Consider the following 17157-nt stretch of genomic DNA (forward strand, 5'->3'; position numbering starts at 1 on the left):
TGGAGGTGGAGGGTTGGAGCACCCGGGGTGATGCTGGGGGTGGAGGGCTGGGTCACCCCAGGGTGATGCTGGGGGTGGAGGGCTGGGGCACCCGGGGTGATGCTGGGGGTGGAGGGCTGGGGCACCCGGGGTGATGCTGGGGGTGGAGGGCTGGATCACCCCAGGGTGATGCTGGGGGTGGAGGGCTGGGGCACCCGGGGTGATGCCGAGGACACCAGGCAGGCGGGGCTCGGCCGCCCGTGCCGCCAGCGGCAGCTCCCCGCTCTCCCCCCCTCCTCCTCCTCCTCTCCGCTCCCTCTTCCTCCTCCTCCCGTCTCCGTCTCCCTCTCCCGAGCCAGCCCGGCCGGGGGAGGAGCCGGCCGCGCACAAAACCTCCCGCCCGGCCCCTCCGGGCCCCGCACCGGCACCGGCACCGGCGGCGCCCAGCGCCCGCCCGGGGCCATGAGCGCCGCGGCGGGGCCGGGGCTGGGGCCGGCGGGGCCGGGGCAGGGCTGGGGCCGCCCGCGGCCATGAGCGCGGCGGGGACGGGCACGGGCGGCGGCCCCGGGGGGCGGCGGCGGCCCCGGGCGGGGGGCGGCGGGGCGAGCCCGGCGGGGCGGCCCCGGGCGGGGGGCGGCGGGGGGCGGCGGCGGCGGGCGCTGCGCTCGCTGGGCAGCCTGGCCGGGCGGCTGCTCCGCACCTGGGCGCGCCTGGCCGGGGGGCGCGGGGGGCGCCGAGCCGCCCCGGAGGATGACGAGGGCGGGTTCCGCGGCGGGGAGCGGCGCCGGCCCGGCGGGGCGGCCCCGGCGGCGGGGGGCGCGGGGGGCGATGCGGGACCGGGCGGGGAGCGGCCGCCGGGCGCGCAGGGGCTGCGGAACCACGGGAACACCTGCTTCATGAACGCCGTGGTGCAGTGCCTGAGCAACACGGCGCCGCTGGCCGAGCGCCTGGCGCTGGGCCGGTACCGCGCCCGCGGGGCCCGCGCCGAGGTCACCCACCGGCTGGCGGCCCTGGTGCGAGCCCTCTGGACCCGCGACTACACCCCGCAGCTCTCCGCGGAGTTCAAGGTACCGATCGGACCCGCCCCGCGCGTCCCGAAGTGACCCCGGCCCCCAGCGGCATCCCCAGCCTCCACTGGCATCCCCAGCTCGCAGCGCCCACCAGCACCCCCTCCGAACCCACTGACACCTTTCCCAGACCCCAGCACCCACCAGCATTCCCTCTGAACCCACTGATGCCTTTCCCAGACCCCAGCGCCCACCAGCATTCCCTCTGAACCCGCTGATGCCTTTCCCAGACCCCAGCACCCACCGGCATGCCCAGCTCACGGGCTCCACCAGCATCTCCTACTCCCAGCACCTGCCAGCATCCCCCCACTCTTAGCACCCTCTGACACCCCTGCCAGCACCCCCAGCTTGCAGCACCCACCACCATACCCCAGCCCCCCAACAGCATCCCCCCACTCCTAGGATCCCTCCACTCCCAGCACCCAGCAGCACTCCCAGTTCACAGCACTTACCAGCATCCCTCCTCTCAGCACCCACCGGCACCGCCCAGCATCCAGCACCATTCCCAGCACCCACCAGCACCTCCTGCTCACAGGACCTGCCAGCATCCCCCCACTCTCACCACCCTCTGGCACCCCCAGCTCACAGGACCCATCAGTATCTCCCCACTTGCAGCACCCACAGCACCCCCTGCTCACATCACTCACTCCCCTGCCTCGTCCTCCCCGTGGCCCCTGTCCTGCCAGACACCTCCCAGCCCTGCTGCCATCACCCCTCTGTGGCTGGGCTGCTGTCACCTGAGCTCTGAGCTCCCGTGGGTGGGTGGGCTCCCAGCCATGGCCACACCACTGGGCCATAAGGATGAGCCCTGCTGGCTGTGCTGGTGGGGTAAGGCAGGACAGTGCCCCGGGAGCCCAACTCAGTGGCCTCAGGCCCTGTCACTGAGTGTGTGTCACGTCCCTGCTGGGCACATGCCAGTGTGCTGTGAGCCTGCACCCAGCTAGGGACAGGGACAGGGTGTCAGGCACAGGACAGCATGTCCAGCCTGGCACCACAACTCCCCATGCTCAGGGACATGTGTCCCAGTGACATTTCAGCAGGGAGGGACTGGGTGCTGCCGATGAACTTTGCAAAGTGGAAAGCCAGGCCCTGCCCTGGGGTAGCAGCCGGTCTGTATCTGCGTGGGCAAGGTCTGGGGTACCCACTTCTCTGCCCCCCTTTCCAGGGGGATCCTTCCTTCCTCCCATCCCGGCCTGGAGGCTGGCAGCACCCACCCCACAGGGTGCTCCTGCAGGAGCTCATTGCCTTTAACAGCCCTATAGCAAAGCAACCAGCTCCTGTGCTGCTGGGCACAACAATTCCATGCCTCTGCTCCTGAACACACACGTTCCTTAGGCACAGATCAAAAAATACCCCTCAGACTTCCAGCCTTTGCTTTGCATTCCCTCCTTCCCGGTGGTTACCTACAGCTGCCACGAATTTCTACCTCATTTTTTAAAGCAGCCCAAGTAAGATTTTAAAATTTAGAGCCAAGTCTGTGACTGGTTTTGCTGGAAGCCCATCTGTGGTGGCCTTGCTCCCTCTGCTTGTACTGGGATGGTTGTACTGCTGGGAGCAGGGCTGGGGACAAGCAGAGCAGTGGCCCGAGGGGTCGTGGCTTGGGGTGTTTCCCAGCGATGTTGGAGGTTCTGATCCCTATCCTGGCAGGTCCCAACATGCTGGTTATAATCAGCACGGATGGTCGGGGTTTAACTGCGTCACCCAGTTAAAATCCACACGGATGGTCAGGCTTTCTCCCTCCTGGTGCTGGGTTTGGGGCTGAGCTCCTAAAATTGTCCTCTGAGGAGCCACCACCAGCCCAGACTTGGAGATAAGTCCTTGGGGATCCCCCCAACTCTGCTTTTTGGGGTGCCCCCTGGGCTTCCCGCAGGGATTCCACACCCTATGCATCCTGCTTTTTCGGGGTCAGGGACCCATCCTGGCAAGTGCATACACAGCTCTCATGGGCTGTTGGCATCTGCTGGTGGCACATACCCTGGGGCCACCCAAATCACAGGCATGTAGCACCCCTGGGAGCTTGGCTGACTTGGCAAGGGAACTGGCTTCAGCGCTGGCTTGGTGGTCTGATGTTACCCTGGTGGGTGACACCTTATCCTGCCTGGATATCATCTCAGCCCCATGGCATTCCCAGCCCTGTTCTTCCCCCTACAGCCCCTAGTGAGGGGGGAACCCCCCATAAGGGCATTGTACCACTCACCTCACAGTGAAATTAATGCTAATTAGCCCAAATGCTGTGGCGTGGCCAGTGCTCAGGGGGGGCAGGCAGGGACCACATGGCATTAGGGCTGATTGGGGCAGTGGTGGAGTTACAGACAGGGAGGTGCTCTTTGATGGGGCAGGGGTGGTGTTGGTGGCATGGGGACATGGGCTTTTGGGGCAGGGTACCCAAAGGGAGCATCACAGCATCCCAGTGCTGGGAATTGCCTTCTCCTGGCTGTGACACCGAGTCGGTGCCATTGGAGTGCACAGGGCAGGTGACACTGGTGGGTCCCCGTGGGCTGGTCTGGCTCATATGGGGTGTGCCCTGTGCCCAGCCACAGCAGGCTATCCCCTCCCAGCCTCATGTCAGCAGCTGGGACACCATGGTGATGGGCATGGAGCTGCTGTCTGGTGTGCTGGTGTCCCCACCTCTCTACTGTCCCCAGGGTGGGCACGATGTCCCTGTAGAGGCAGAATGAGGGCAGGCACTACTGCAGGGGTGGGGCAGGGGTGGGTTTTGTGGTGGGTGCTAATGAAGTGTCTGTGGCTCACGCTGCCCTGCCCGTCTCTTGCAGAACATTGTCTCCAAGCACAGCTCGCAGTTCCGGGGCAACGCGCAGCACGACGCCCTCGAGTTCCTGCTCTGGCTGCTGGACCGCATGCACGAGGACCTGGGGGCTGCCTCCCCTGCCCAGCAGACCCGCAGCCCCCAGGAGGTGGGTAACACACCTGGCTGCACACCCTGGCTCAGGTTGTTTGGGCCAGGTCTGGGAGCGGGGAAGCCAGAATGTCCTGGGAGGCAGTGGGACTGGAGCTGGCCCCCACCCCGGTGTGGATGGGGATATGGATGATGTGGTTTGGTCGGTGTGCGGGTGGAAGGATGGTGGGATCTGGGTGCTGGAGGGGTGAGCAGGGTGGTTGGAGTGCTGGGAGAGTGTGGGGGTGTCAGCAGGAGCATCCCAGTTCTGGTGGGCATCCTGGTTCTTGGGGCTGCTTGGTGAGGAGGAGATCCAGCCCCCCCCGGCCCTCCCTGCCTCCAGCTAAGCCCGCTGTAATTACAGCTCAGCAGCTTTGCTGCTGGCAAAATGAGTAATTAAGTCTCCTTCGATCCATCTGTGCTCAGGCATTGCCCTGGCCTTGGCCCTCCCTGCCTGCCTCCCTGCTTCCTGCCTGCTCCTTCCCTGCTCCCTCCCTCCCTCCCTGCCGGGTGCTGCCTGTTGCAGCGAATGGATTTGTGCAGTTGGCATTTGCCACGTCAGCTCAGCTCAGCAGAGTGCTGTCCCCACTCTGGGGGTGACTCCCAGCTCCACAATGTGCTGTCCCCACTTTGAGGGTGATGCCCATCTTGGGCACAGAGAGCCTGGGACCAGCTTCCTCCTGCTTGGGGTGTCATGGCTGTGCCCAAGGGTGCAGGTCAGGGTCCCCATGGGCAGCCTGATGTGGGCACAGCTCTGTCCCACAGGGAGGGCTCAGCTGCAGTGCCCATCTCTAGAGCCTCTGGCTGGGGCAGCCCTGTGGCTCCCAGCCCTGCTTGGCCAGGGTCCTGCAGCCATCCCTGCACTGAGCTGGGCTGTCCTCAGCCCTGCCACCTTTCCCGTGAGTTGTTTGGATACCCCAGGCTCTCTGGGAGACCCTGGCAGCTCCCGTTGCTCAGTTAAATGTGAGGTGCTCCCGTGTGCCATGGGCTGTGGTGTGACACCAGCAGTGCCCTCAGCTGCCCATGCAATGCCCAGGGCACCTGCCTGGCTCTGGGGATGGGGCCCTTGTGTGTCCTCCAGCATCCATGGTTTTGTTTGGCATTCTCCAGTCTTGGGGGATGCCACCTGAGTGGGATCTGCATGCCTGTGTCCTTGGGGAGGGGGTGCCCAGCGGGGGTGGTGGCAGCCTGGATAAATGGCTTGGAAGTGTCTGGATGGAGGTGGGCACACGTGTGCCTGTCCTAGTGTTGGGGAGGAGGAGGGTGTGTGTGCATACACATGGGCATGGGGAGACAATTTGCTCCTGGTCAAGCCCATCCTGAGGCTCAGGGACTGGGGAGCTCAGCTGTTGGGCAGAAAGTGAGGAGATCAGAGCTGGGCAGGCTGGAGGATTGGGAATACCCTCCTGGCCCATGAGGTGTGTGCTGTGACACCCAGCGAGCTGTGGGACCACTGTGGTGGAGACCAGGGCTTGGCTGCTGGGAGGGCTGGAGGAGGAGATGTCTCCTTGGGTTTTGGGGGTTCTGGGGGCTGTGTAGGGCACAGACATGATCTAGGCCCACTCTCATCCACACCAGATGGACCCCAGCCCTGCACAGATCTTAAGGACACGTCAGGCTCAGCAGGACCTGGTACCAGCAGATGGCATGAGGAAAATCCACTTCCTGGCCAAATACCTCATTGATTTTCAGTCCTTCTCATTGCGACACCAGAAACTCACTGTCTTACCCCAAAACAGCCCAGTCCCTTCCCAAGCCACCAACACTCCTTTCTGCAGCATCTCTTCTGTCACTGGGCTCCGGGAGTGAAGTCAGTGGCTCCTGTCCTTGACGTGGGGCTCCTGGTGGTTGGCAGGGCAGGGGGCAGGCAGGGGGTGTCACCTAACCAGGCAGGTTTGGCTCTGTAACACAGTCACATCCCAGTGTCCTTATTCCCTATGGAATGAGGCAGAAGACTGTGCTCTACTTGGTGTCCCTGGGGCACATCTCAGCTGTCAGAGGGGTGCTGTGCCCACCACCTGCACCCACATGGATCCACGAGAGCCCCATGCTGGGGCAGGGTCAGGGTGATGGGTGCTGTGCCAGGAGCCCTGCTCAGCATGCCAGGTGCTGTGCCTGGGCTTGATGTGGCAGGTGCCACGCTGGGTGCTGTGCCTGGGCTTGCTGCTGGGGAAGCACGCAGCAGCAGCAGCAGGGCTGGTTTCTGGGTGCCTGCAGCCCACACCAGCCCACCTGCTTGGGAGGGCATCGTGCCAGCCCAGCCTTCACTGAGCTCCCCTGCTCTGGGGATTTGCCTGTGGTTAATTGGCACCCAGCCGTGTCCCCCCTCCCCAGGCAGGTGCCCAGGAATGTGCACACCTGCTCCAGGAGCTCACCTCTCATGGAGACACACACGGACATGAACACAGACACACGGACCTGCTGCAGTGTCCCACCACCTCACCCCCGTGCCCCAGCTAACAGTGCCCGTGGGCACGTTTGCTGGGTGGGGTGGGCACCTCCCTGCTGCCTGGGAGGGTGCCCGTGGGCACTGGGGCTCCTTGGGGGGATGTTATGGGGGACCAGCTTTCCCCCACCCCTGAGCTTTTCCCCTGCTGGGATGCTGCTATGGCTCACCCAGGATTTCCCTCCCGGAGCTTTTCAAGCCAGGCTTGAATGCATTCCCAGCTCCAGTTCCTCAGTGTCCAGGAGCTCTGGACGCTGGGACTGCTTTGGGTGGCCCTTGGGGGTCCACCACTGCAGACCCTTCATTAACCCTTTGTGCCCCGTGCTGCTGGTGGATGGGATGTACCCCAAAGATTCCCCAGGAGAAGGTGGACAGGCAGCCTGGAAGGCACAGCAATGCCAGGCAGGCAGATGCCAGGGTCACTTTGGCATCACCTCCAGCCCATCCTCGTGCCATGGGGACACCAAAACTGGCCTTGGTTCACTAGGACATGTCCCCAGAGCCTGAAGGGTGGGGGGTCACCCCGGCACCTCACTCACCCACTTGTCTCTTGTCCCCCCAGCCTGGCAAGGACAGTGGCAGTGCCAGCAGGTCCCCGCCGGCTGCCCAGCACCCCCGGGGGCAGAGCTTCGTGCAGAGCCATTTCCAGGCACAGTACAGGTGAGTGGAGGGCTGGATCCTGCCCCACTGTGAGCCCTGTGAGGGAAGAGATGAGACAAGGAGGTGTTCCATCCATCCATCCATCCATCCATCCATCCATCCATCCATCCATCCATCCATCCATCCATCCATCCATCCATCCCATCATCCCACCCAGTCCAGGCACCAGAGATGCTTCTCCCGTGGGCAGAAAGTGTCCAAGGCCAGGTTGGACAGGGCTTGGAGCAACCTCGTCTAGTGAAAGGTGTCTCTGCAAGGGGGGCAGGTGGAATGGTCTTTGAAGGTCCCTCACAACCCAAACCATTCTGTGGTTCTGTCACAGGGCTCAGGATTAGGGTTTTCCCAAGCCTGTCCCAGCAGTCCAGAATAACAGTGTCCCTGCATGGGACATCCCACATGTTCATCTCTCTGAGACTCACAGGATGCTTGGAGGGCCAGCATCTGGCCACCCTGTGCCCATGCCATGGCAGTGCAGGCATGAGGGGATGCAACTGGCATCACAAGCCCTTCCTCCTCTCTCAATTAATCCCTTGGCCTATATATGAAAAAAAGGCACTTTAATTATCCACCCTTCCCTGTGCCAGAGCCGTCTGTGTGCAAAGGGATTTATTAATTTGTGTGGCTGCTTCCCGGGGAGCTCAGTGGCTCTTCAAGGTGACAAATAACAAGCATTCAGGATTTCGATTTGGGTTTTTAATTTGTTTTCCCCCTTTTTGTTGAATATAAAGGCAGGAGAAAAAGAAAAAAAGTAATAAAAAAACAGAATTAAAAAGAAATCGGTGGTAAGGTGATGGTTGGCATTAAAGGTTCACTTAAGCCAGTCTCCAGTGGGAGATGGAATGGTCCCTGTTGGTAAGGGGACCTGCTCCCTCACAGTGGTCCTGTGACCCCCCAGCAGAGCAGATGAGTTCTCACTGTCCCCAGGGCTGCCCTGGAGCTGGTGGTTGTTCCAAGCAGGGCCTGGGTGAGCAGAGCTGGTGGTCCCAGGGCTGTGGTGACATCCTGGGGCTTGTCACAGGCAGATGTCCTGCTGCCCATCACTGTTCCTCCCTGCAGCCCAGCCACAGCCCTGCTTATCAGCAGGGCTCCTGTTCCCTCCCAGCACCCCAAGGTGTTATCCCTGCTTAACCCAGGCCATCTGGGGTCAACTCAAAGCCCCCAGGAGCCAGAAGCCACCCCAGACTCTGCCAGCCCTTGGGAGAGGGAGCAGGATGTGGGGGAGTTTTGGGGCTACATACATGAGAGTGGGAGATCGCCCAGCCCTGGCATTTCTCTGACTTCTCTAGCACCAGTTACTGTGGGTGCCCTTGTTAGGTTTCAGAGTGAGCAGCCCATGGGGTTGGGCAGGTGGGTACAGGCTGTGGTGCCTCACCCTGGCAGGAGGTTCATGCCAACCTGATGTGATGCTGGGACCACCCAAGCTCTGTGGGATGCAGTACCCAGGGTACAGAAGCAGTGACAGGGTGCTGCAGGCACAGGGTGGGGACTCTGGGGGGGCCAGAGTCTGGTGATGCTCCCCATCCATGTTTCACAGGTCCTCCCTGACGTGCCCTCACTGCCTGAAGCAGAGCAACACCTTTGACCCCTTCCTGTGCATCTCCCTGCCCATCCCCCTGCGCCAGACCAGGTGAGCCCGACCCCCCCCTCCCCAGTCGTGGTAAAACGAGAGGCACATCCACCACCGGGCAGGGTGTCAGCTCCAACCTGAGTCATTTACATGGTTTGGGGTAAATAATTGATGTGGGAGTTGGGGGCAGCACTGGGGATGGACAACAGCAACCCACTGCAGGAGCTGTGTCCATGGGGTGTTTGCCAGCCCAGAGCTGGAGCTGCTGTGTGGGTAGGTCACAGAATCACAGAATCAAAGAATCAACCAGGTTGGAAAAGACCTCTGAGATCATCCAGTCCAACCCATGACCCAACCCCACCTTGTCACCCAGACCATGGCACTGATGCCACATCCAGGCTCTGCTCAAACACCTCCAGGAATGGTGACTGCACCCCCTCCCTGGGCAGCCCATTCCAAGGGCTGATCCCTCTCTCTGGGAAGAACTTCCCAATGTCCAACCTAAACCTGCCCTGGTGCAGCTCAAGGCTGTGCCCTCTTGTCCTACTGCTGGTTCCTGGGAGCAGAGCCCGACCCCCCCCGGCTCCCCCCTCCTGTCAGGGAGTTGCAGAGAGTGAGAAGGTCTCCCCTGAGCCTCCTCCTCTCCAGGCTGAGCCCCCCCAGCTCCCTCAGCTGCTCCTCACAGCACTTGTGCTCCAGTCCCTTCCCCAGCCCCGTTGCCCTTCTCTGGACCTGCTCCAGCCCCTCCATGTCCTTCCTGAACTGAGGGCCCAGAGCTGGACACAGCACTCGAGGTGAGGCCTCAGCAGTGCCCAGTCCAGGGGCAGAATCCCTGCCCTGCTCCTGCTGCCACACTGTTCCTGATCCAGACCAGGATCCATTGGCCTTCTTGGCCACCTGGGCACCTCTGGCTCTGGTTCAGCTTCCTGTCAGTACCCCCAGGTCACTCTCTGCCTGGCCCTGTCCCCATCCTATGGTGCTGCAGGGGGTTGTTGTGGCCAAAGTGGTCGTTGTAAGCGGTGTCAGGTCTCAGCACAGTGTGCAGTGTCCCATGGCTGAGGTGTGTCCGTGTGTCCCTGTGGTGTCCCCAGGGCTCTCAACGTCACCCTGGTGCTGCAGTGCGAGCGCTGGCGCTTCGTGCGGGTGGGACTGGCTGTGCCACTGCTGGGCACCGTGGCCGACCTGCGGGAGATGGTGGCACGGGAGGGGTGCATTCCCCCAGAGCAGGTAACAGAGGGGGGACACACGGGGTGGGGGGACACCCCCCTCTCAGGGATGCTGAGGGTGCTGGGTGCCATCCCACAGGTGATCCTGGCCGAGGTGTCCCCGCGGGGCTTCCTGCGCTCGCTGGGGGACAAGGAGGAGCTGGGAGCTGCCGGGGAGGGGGCTCCTCTCTACGCCTTCCAGCCGCCCCCTGCCCGCCGCACAGGTACCGCCCCCGTGCCCTGATTGGCTGCTGGCTGCAGGCCTGCGCTGCTCTGATTGGTTGGGAGTGGCTTGTGCCATGCTGGGATTGGAGCTGGGCTGGGAGGTGGATCCCCTCTGCTGGGATTGGTGGGGAGGTGGATCCCCTCTGCTGGGATTGGTGGGGAGGTGGATCTGCTCTGCTGGGATTGGTGGGGAGGTGGATCTACTCTGCTGGGATTGGTCAGAGACAGCTGCGCTCCACTGGGGTTAGGGGAGACAGGATTGGTTTGAAATCTCTGCTGGGATTGGTTGGAAACGGATCCCTTTAGCTGTGGTTGGTGGGAGGCAGATGTGCTCTGCTGTGATTGGTGGGGGCTGTGTCCTCTCTGCTGTGATTGGTGGGAGCCTTGCCACTCATAGTCTGATTGGTGGGAGCTGTGTCCTGTCTGCTGTGATTGGATGAGAGCCTTGTTTGCCCCTATCTCATGATTGGTTGGACGCGGGTGTGCTGTGCTGTGATTGGTGGTAGTTTCCCCCCCTTCCCATGATTGGTGGGAGGCAGGCGTGCTCTGCTATGATTGGTGGGAGGCAGGCGTGCTGTGCTGTGATTGGTGGGGGGCCAAGCCCCCCAGGCTGTGATTGGTGGGAAGCATGGGGTGTAGGCAGCACTGCAGGCAGGGGAGCACAGGCAGGGACCCACCACGGGCATCTCATCGCACCAATTAACCAATTAACTAACTAACGAGAGCCCCTCCATGCCCCTGCCCTCCTCAGGGTGCCCCCGCAGCCTGCCCGCGTCCCCCGGGGTGGCCCGGCCGGAGGGGCCGCGCCTGCCGCCCGCTGCCGCCCGCTCCTCCGACTGCCTGCACCGCGGGCAGGGCGGCCGCATCCTGCTGCTGCTCTGCAACACAGCGGGCGCCGGCCCCCAGCTCGCCAGGTACTGTCCCCTGCCCCCTGCCCGTGACCCCGCCCTGCCCTCCCGCTGCAGGACGGGGTGTGAGGTGTCCCTCCCGAGCCGCCTGTGCCCCTCAGCCCAGTGCCCCCCACTGCCTGTCCCCAGGTTCGGGCCGCCTTTGGTCCTGAGGGAGGAGCGGGGCATCTCCTGGGAGCAGCTCCAGCAGAGCATCCTGGCCCAGCTGCGGGCACTGCTGCGGGGAGAGGTGCGGGCACAGGTGAGCTGTGAGGGGGGACACCCTGTGCCCTCCTGGGGCTGCTGCCACCGGCTACAGTGGCGACAGCAGGGATGGAGCCACATGTGGCCATGGTGTCTCCGGGGGTGGCCATGGTGGAGCTGTGGGTGGCCATGGTGGAGCTTTGGGTGGCGATGGCAGCACCGTCACTGTCTGTGGTGACACCCTCGGTGGCCATGGCAGAGCTGTGCTTGGCTGAAGGGTCGCCAGGGGTGGCCAATACTGTCACCAGGGGTGGCCCTGGAGTGGTTGTGCCATTGCCGCTGGTGGTCACTGTGGGTGGCCCTGCTGTCCACGTGGGTGGTCATGTTTGCACCGCAGGCAGCCAGTGGTGCCACTATGGGTGACCACAGTGTCCCTGTGGGTGTCTGAGGTGACCCTGGGGATTGTCTCATTGTCACTGCAGTGGCCAATGGTGTCACCATGGGTGGCTACATCATCACTGTGTGTGGCTGCAGTGCTGCCCAGCTCGCAGCAGAGCCACCCCAGCCCAGCTGCACTCCCCAGCACCCAGGTGCCACCATCCTATGGGCTCTGGTGTCTCCGTGCTGCCCCTTTGCCCCTCAGCTACCCCACAACCAGTGGGGCAGGTCATCCTCCAGCCCCACATCCCTGGCCCCACAGATGTCCCCGGCCAACCCAGCCCTGAGGACCAAAGAAATCCATTTTTTGAGCATTTTTGTGTCCCATGTCACAGAGCCTGGCTCCTGCCGGTGCTGCTGTAGGGCCAGGGGGCTTCTGTCCCCCCGCAGCCCCATAGCCCCCTCTCCCCTCTCAGGCAACAGGAGCCCTTTTCCGCATCCGCCTGGCTGGGGGCTCGGTCCCCTGCATCTACCTGTCCCCGCAGGACCCCCGCCCTCTCTGCCACCCTGCCATTGACAGGTAAGGGCACTGCAGCGACGGGATTGTCCCCAGGATGTCCCCTCACTCCCTGGGGGTGGCAAGTGGCAACACCACAGATGGGTGCAGTGTTCCTGTGGGTGGCTATGGTGTCCCTGTGCGTGGTGTTGTTGTCACCATGGGTGGCCAAAGGTGTCCCTGTGGCTTTCCAGTGTCACCATGGATGGCCAGTGGTGCCACCATGGGTAGCCACAGTGGTGGTCACCCTGCTCGCCCAGCACTGTGTCCCCAGCCCAGTGTCCCCACTGTGGGTGGTGCACAGGGAGGTGCTGGCTGTCCCTGCCTGCCACCACAAGTGGGCAAGGAGGTGGCCCCACAGGGACAGGGGGTTCTGGGGGGGCATCTCATGTTGTCCTCCCCCCCAGAGCCCTGCAGCTGAGCGGAGCAGGCGGCCCCCCCCACGTGAAGCTCACAGTGGAATGGGACGTGAGCACCAAAGAGCGGTGAGTCCCTTGCCCCCAGGGTGGGGGGGACACCCCGACACTCAGGCCCCCCTCCCTGACCGGAATCATGTCACCCCCCCCAGCCTTTTCGGCAACATCCAGGAGGAGGTGGTGCAGGACGCGGAGAGCGTGCGGCTGCAGCAGCAGGCACACCGGCAGCAGCACAGCTGCACGCTGGACGAGTGCTTCCAGCTCTACACCAAGGAGGAGCAGGTACGGGGCACCCCACACCCGTCTGGGCACCTGCTCCCTGCCCACACCTGCCAGAGCCACCACCGGGACCAAGCCCTGCCCGTGGTGCGGTGGCTGTCGGGGTGTAAGATGCCGCTGGAGGTGGCAGGGGCGTGTTGAGGATGGTGCCGTGGTGTCCCCAGCTGGCCCCGGACGATGCCTGGCGCTGCCCGCACTGCAAGGTGCCCCAGCAGGGCACGGTGAAGCTGAGCCTCTGGACGCTGCCCGACATCCTCATCATCCACCTCAAGCGCTTCCGCCAGGTGGCCGAGCACCGGCACAAACTCACCACGCTGGTGAGGTTCCCCCTGCGGGGGCTCGACATGGCCCCCCACGTGGCACAGCGGGGCCAGCCCGGGGGGCAGCTTTTGGGGCGCTGGGCGCCCTGGCAGCCCCCCCTCCGCCTGCCCCCGGGCTGCCCCCGAGACTACCTCTATGACCTGTACGCTGTCTGCAACCACCACGGCAGCATGCAGGGCGGGCACTACACCGGTGAGTGAGCGGGGGCACTGCAGGGGGGGCCACGGGGTGGGCATGGCGGAGGGGGCAAACTGCTGGGCAAAGTGTGGGGTTTGGGGGCGCCTCAAAGAGCGTGCTGTGGAGCACGGTATGGGGTTTAGGGGCATGGCTGGGGGTGCCGTGGGGAAGGGCAGGGGGCTGGAGGTGCCCTGCGGGGTTGTGGTGTGGGGTTTGGGGGCACTGCAGGGTTGTGGTGTGGGGCATGGAGTGGGGTTTGGGGGCAATGTGGGGGTTGTACCATGGGGTACAGCACGAGGCTGGGGGCACGGGAGAAGGGTGTGCCTTGGGCGTGGGAAAACGTTGTGGGGGGCACTGCATAGGATTTGTGGGACATCACAGGAGGGTAGACCATGGACCATGCCATGGGGTTTGGGGGCCATGGGGCAAGGCAGAGGGGAGCTGGGGTGCAGAGGACATAGAGGGTGGCATTGCAGCCACCCCAGGGCAGGCACCCCAGCCACGTCCTGCTCCCCCACCGTGTCTCTACTCCTGCTCCCCACTGCACCCTGGAGCTGGGGGGGGGTCCCAGGGCAGAGCCCGCATCCCTCACCCCGTGCCCCCCTCACCCCCAGCCTACTGCTGCAACGCCCTGGACGGGCGGTGGTACAGCTACGACGACAGCCGTGTGGAGGGGGTGCGGGAGGCGGAGGTGAGCACCCGCAGCGCCTACATCCTCTTCTACCAGCGCCGCCACGCCGTGTCCGCCGGCGGCTCCGGCAGGGGTGAGCACCCACCTCCCTGAGCCCTGTGCCCCGGCACTGCCCGGCACCGCGCCCCGGGACAGGGCACAGCCACGTGTGCACACACGGACACACGGGGCACAGCCGTGTGTGCTGACACACACACACACAGATAGACATACACACACAGAGATAGACACACACACACACACACACACACACACACACACACACGCCACAGCCACGTGTGCTGACATGAACACGTGGGGCACAGCCATGTGTGCTTACATGAACTTGTCAGCATGACCAAAGACACGCTGGCACACGCGGGGCTGGGCACGCACGGCACTGCCAAGCACACGTGTGTGCAAACACGGATGTGAGCACACCACGGCCTGGCTGAGGGCACACATGTGCACACAGGTATGTGCATGCACAGCAGAGCCAACTGCGTGTGCATTCAGCACACACGCAGCAGGGCTCCATGCACGTGTGTGCATATGGACACGTGTGCACACCTGTGCATGGACAGCACAGTGGGCACACAGCATAGCCAAGGCTACCCGTGTACATGCATGTGATGCACACTGGCATGCTGGGTTGAGCACACACAGCACAGCCACGTGCACACCCTTGCACACGTGTGCACAAACAGGCAGGTATGAACAGTACAGCCAAGTGCACCCAGGTTTACATGCATGTGCATGGACACATGGGCACACACAGTGCTGACATGTGCAGTGTCACTGGGGCACACACACATGTGCTTGGAACTGTGGCCACACAGCACCCTGCACAGCACATGCACCACACGTTTGTGCACATGCCTACGTGTGTGCACACCCCCCTACATGTGAGACCTACATGTCTGTGCACACAGACCTACAACACCCGTACGTGTATGCACACACCCAGGTGGCTGTGTGCACACCTACATATGTGTACACACACACCTACACGTGTGCACACGCACATACACCTGCATATATGTGTGCACACACATACATGTGACCTACGTGTGTGCACACATGTACATGTGACACCTACCTACGTGTCTGTGCACACAGACCTACCTGCAACAGCTGTACACATGTCCATACACCCGTACACATGTGCACACACATACATCTGCATGCCTGTGCACACACACCTACATGCCTGTGCACACACCTGCATGTGTGCACACACCCCACACACGTGCATACACCTACACACGTGTGCACACACATACATCTGCACGTATGTGCACACACACTACATGCCCAGGTAACGCCCCCCAGCCGATGCCTCCCCACTCCCCACGCTGGGTGCCCCCGGGTGCCTCACTGTGGCCCGACGGGACCCCCGCTCTGGCCCCCGGCCCAGCGCCCCCTCCCGCTCCCCGCAGGCTCCGCCGCCCCCCCGGGACATTGGCTGTTCCGCCTGGCCGGCACCGACCCCGGCACGGACCCCGGCACCGCCCCCGCCCCCTCCGGCACCGCCGCCGCCCCGGAGAACGGTGAGGCTCAGCCCCTCAAGGCCCCCCCGGACCTCCCGAGCCCCCCTGACCGTGATTCCCCCGCAGGCGGGTTCGAGGCGCGACCCCCGGTGCGGGGTCTGCAGGGTCGCAGCCTCAGCGTGCGGATCGCGCCCGTCATACCGCCGGGGCAGGGGGAGTCGGGCCCCCCCCGCGGCCCCCGACGGCCCACCCGGCTCCGCCGGGCCGCCAGCGCCGAGGGGACCCCGCGCCGGCCCCCCCCGGGCCAGGGCAGCCCCGGGGTTGGGGCCCCGGCCCGGATCGTGCTGCTCGACGGGGACGCGGGTGTCCCCCTGGGCCGGCGCCCCCCCGGCCCCCCGGCGCTGGGGCGGTCGCGGAGCTCGGCCAGCCTCCCCCCCCGGCCAGAGGGGGGTCTGCGCCGATCCGCCTCGCTGGGCAGGGGCGCTGGGGGGACCCCCCTGTCCGCCCGGGGTCCCTCCGGGGCCACGCTGCAGCGCGGCCGGCAGCCCCACGGTCCTCTGCGCCCCGCGGCCGTGCCAGAGTCCAGCTTCTGAGCTGCAGATGGGGGTCATCGCCCCCCAGCACCCAGACAGGGGGTCCCGAACTAAACCGGGAGCTCTCGAACTGCGAGAGTCCCAGTTCAAGGGTTCCTGAACCAGAGGATCCCAAACAAGGACTTCCATCCTGATCCAGGAACATCCCGACCCGGGGGCATCCCCCACCGGGGCATCCTGACCTGGGGGCCCCGGAACCGGGGCATCCCCAAGCTGAAGGCAGTCAGGTACCCCAGAGGTGGGTTATCCCAAATCCAGAGGCATCACAAGCTGGGGACATCCCAAACTGGACTCTCACAAACCAGGGGCTCCCAAACTGGGGGCATACGAAACTGGGACTGTCCCAAACCAGAGGCTCCCAAATTAGGGCATCCCAGCCTGAGGGCTCCTGAGCCGGGGGGAATCCCAAACCAGGATATTCCGACCCAGAGGCTCCTAACCAGGGGGCCTCCTGAACCAGAGCCTTCCAAACAGGGAATCCTGACACGGGGGCTCCCAAATGGGGCACCTGGACCCAAGGCATTCCTGCCCAGGGCCATCCTGACCCAGAGGCATTCCAAACTGGGGCCATCCCCAGCTGGGGATTTCAGACCTGGGGACATCCCAAACTAGCGTCATTCCAAACCGGTGGCTCTGAATCCAGGGGTATCCTAGCACTGGGCCATCCCAACCCGGGGGCATTTCCCACTCACCCCCCCACGCCCCTTCCCCGGGAGCAGGCGGGCTGAGGCTCCCCGGCTCTGCCAGCTCGAGGGCACCAGAGTATTTATTGTACCAGGAGAGTTTTATTCAGAGACGCTTTTTGTTTTCTAAAAGGCGACTATTTTGGGGGGTGGGCGGGTCCCCCACACCACGGTTCTATGCAATACGCGATTCCTCCAGCCAGCTTTTGTACGCGGGGCTCCGCCCCACCGCCGGCGGTTTCTATTAAAGACACGTCAAACAAGTCCGGTGTCCGTGCCAGGGGACGTGTCCGAGGGGGAAAAGGGCTTTGTGTCCCATGGCAGGTGGGGATCAGCCTGGGAGTGGGGCTCGGTGGGGTCACTCCTGGCCGGATCCCGCCCCGCACGGTGGCTGTGCCCGGGGGGAGGTCTGGGAGGGGGTGGCAGCACCAAGAGCACCAGCGGTGCGGGACCGTGGG

The 17157-nt window shown here is 63.9% G+C and overlaps 1 protein-coding gene across 1 annotated transcript; it reads left to right on the forward strand.

Annotated features, from left to right (window-relative positions):
* The first annotated feature begins 509 nt into the window (after window positions 1-509).
* USP43 (ubiquitin specific peptidase 43) lies at window positions 510-16962 on the forward strand. The gene is made up of 15 exons (XM_064676443.1): window positions 510-1046; window positions 3821-3961; window positions 6951-7048; window positions 8583-8675; window positions 9707-9842; window positions 9921-10044; window positions 10797-10959; window positions 11083-11194; window positions 11991-12094; window positions 12478-12555; window positions 12639-12768; window positions 12930-13278; window positions 13878-14027; window positions 15373-15483; window positions 15550-16962. The coding sequence occupies exons 1-15, from the start codon at window positions 510-512 to the stop codon at window positions 16014-16016; spliced, it is 2793 nt and encodes a 930-aa protein (XP_064532513.1). The 3' UTR covers window positions 16017-16962.
* Window positions 16963-17157: the final 195 nt, after the last annotated feature.

This window comes from Pseudopipra pipra, chromosome 19 (assembly GCF_036250125.1).
Source record: "Pseudopipra pipra isolate bDixPip1 chromosome 19, bDixPip1.hap1, whole genome shotgun sequence".
NCBI lineage: Eukaryota > Metazoa > Chordata > Aves > Passeriformes > Pipridae > Pseudopipra > Pseudopipra pipra.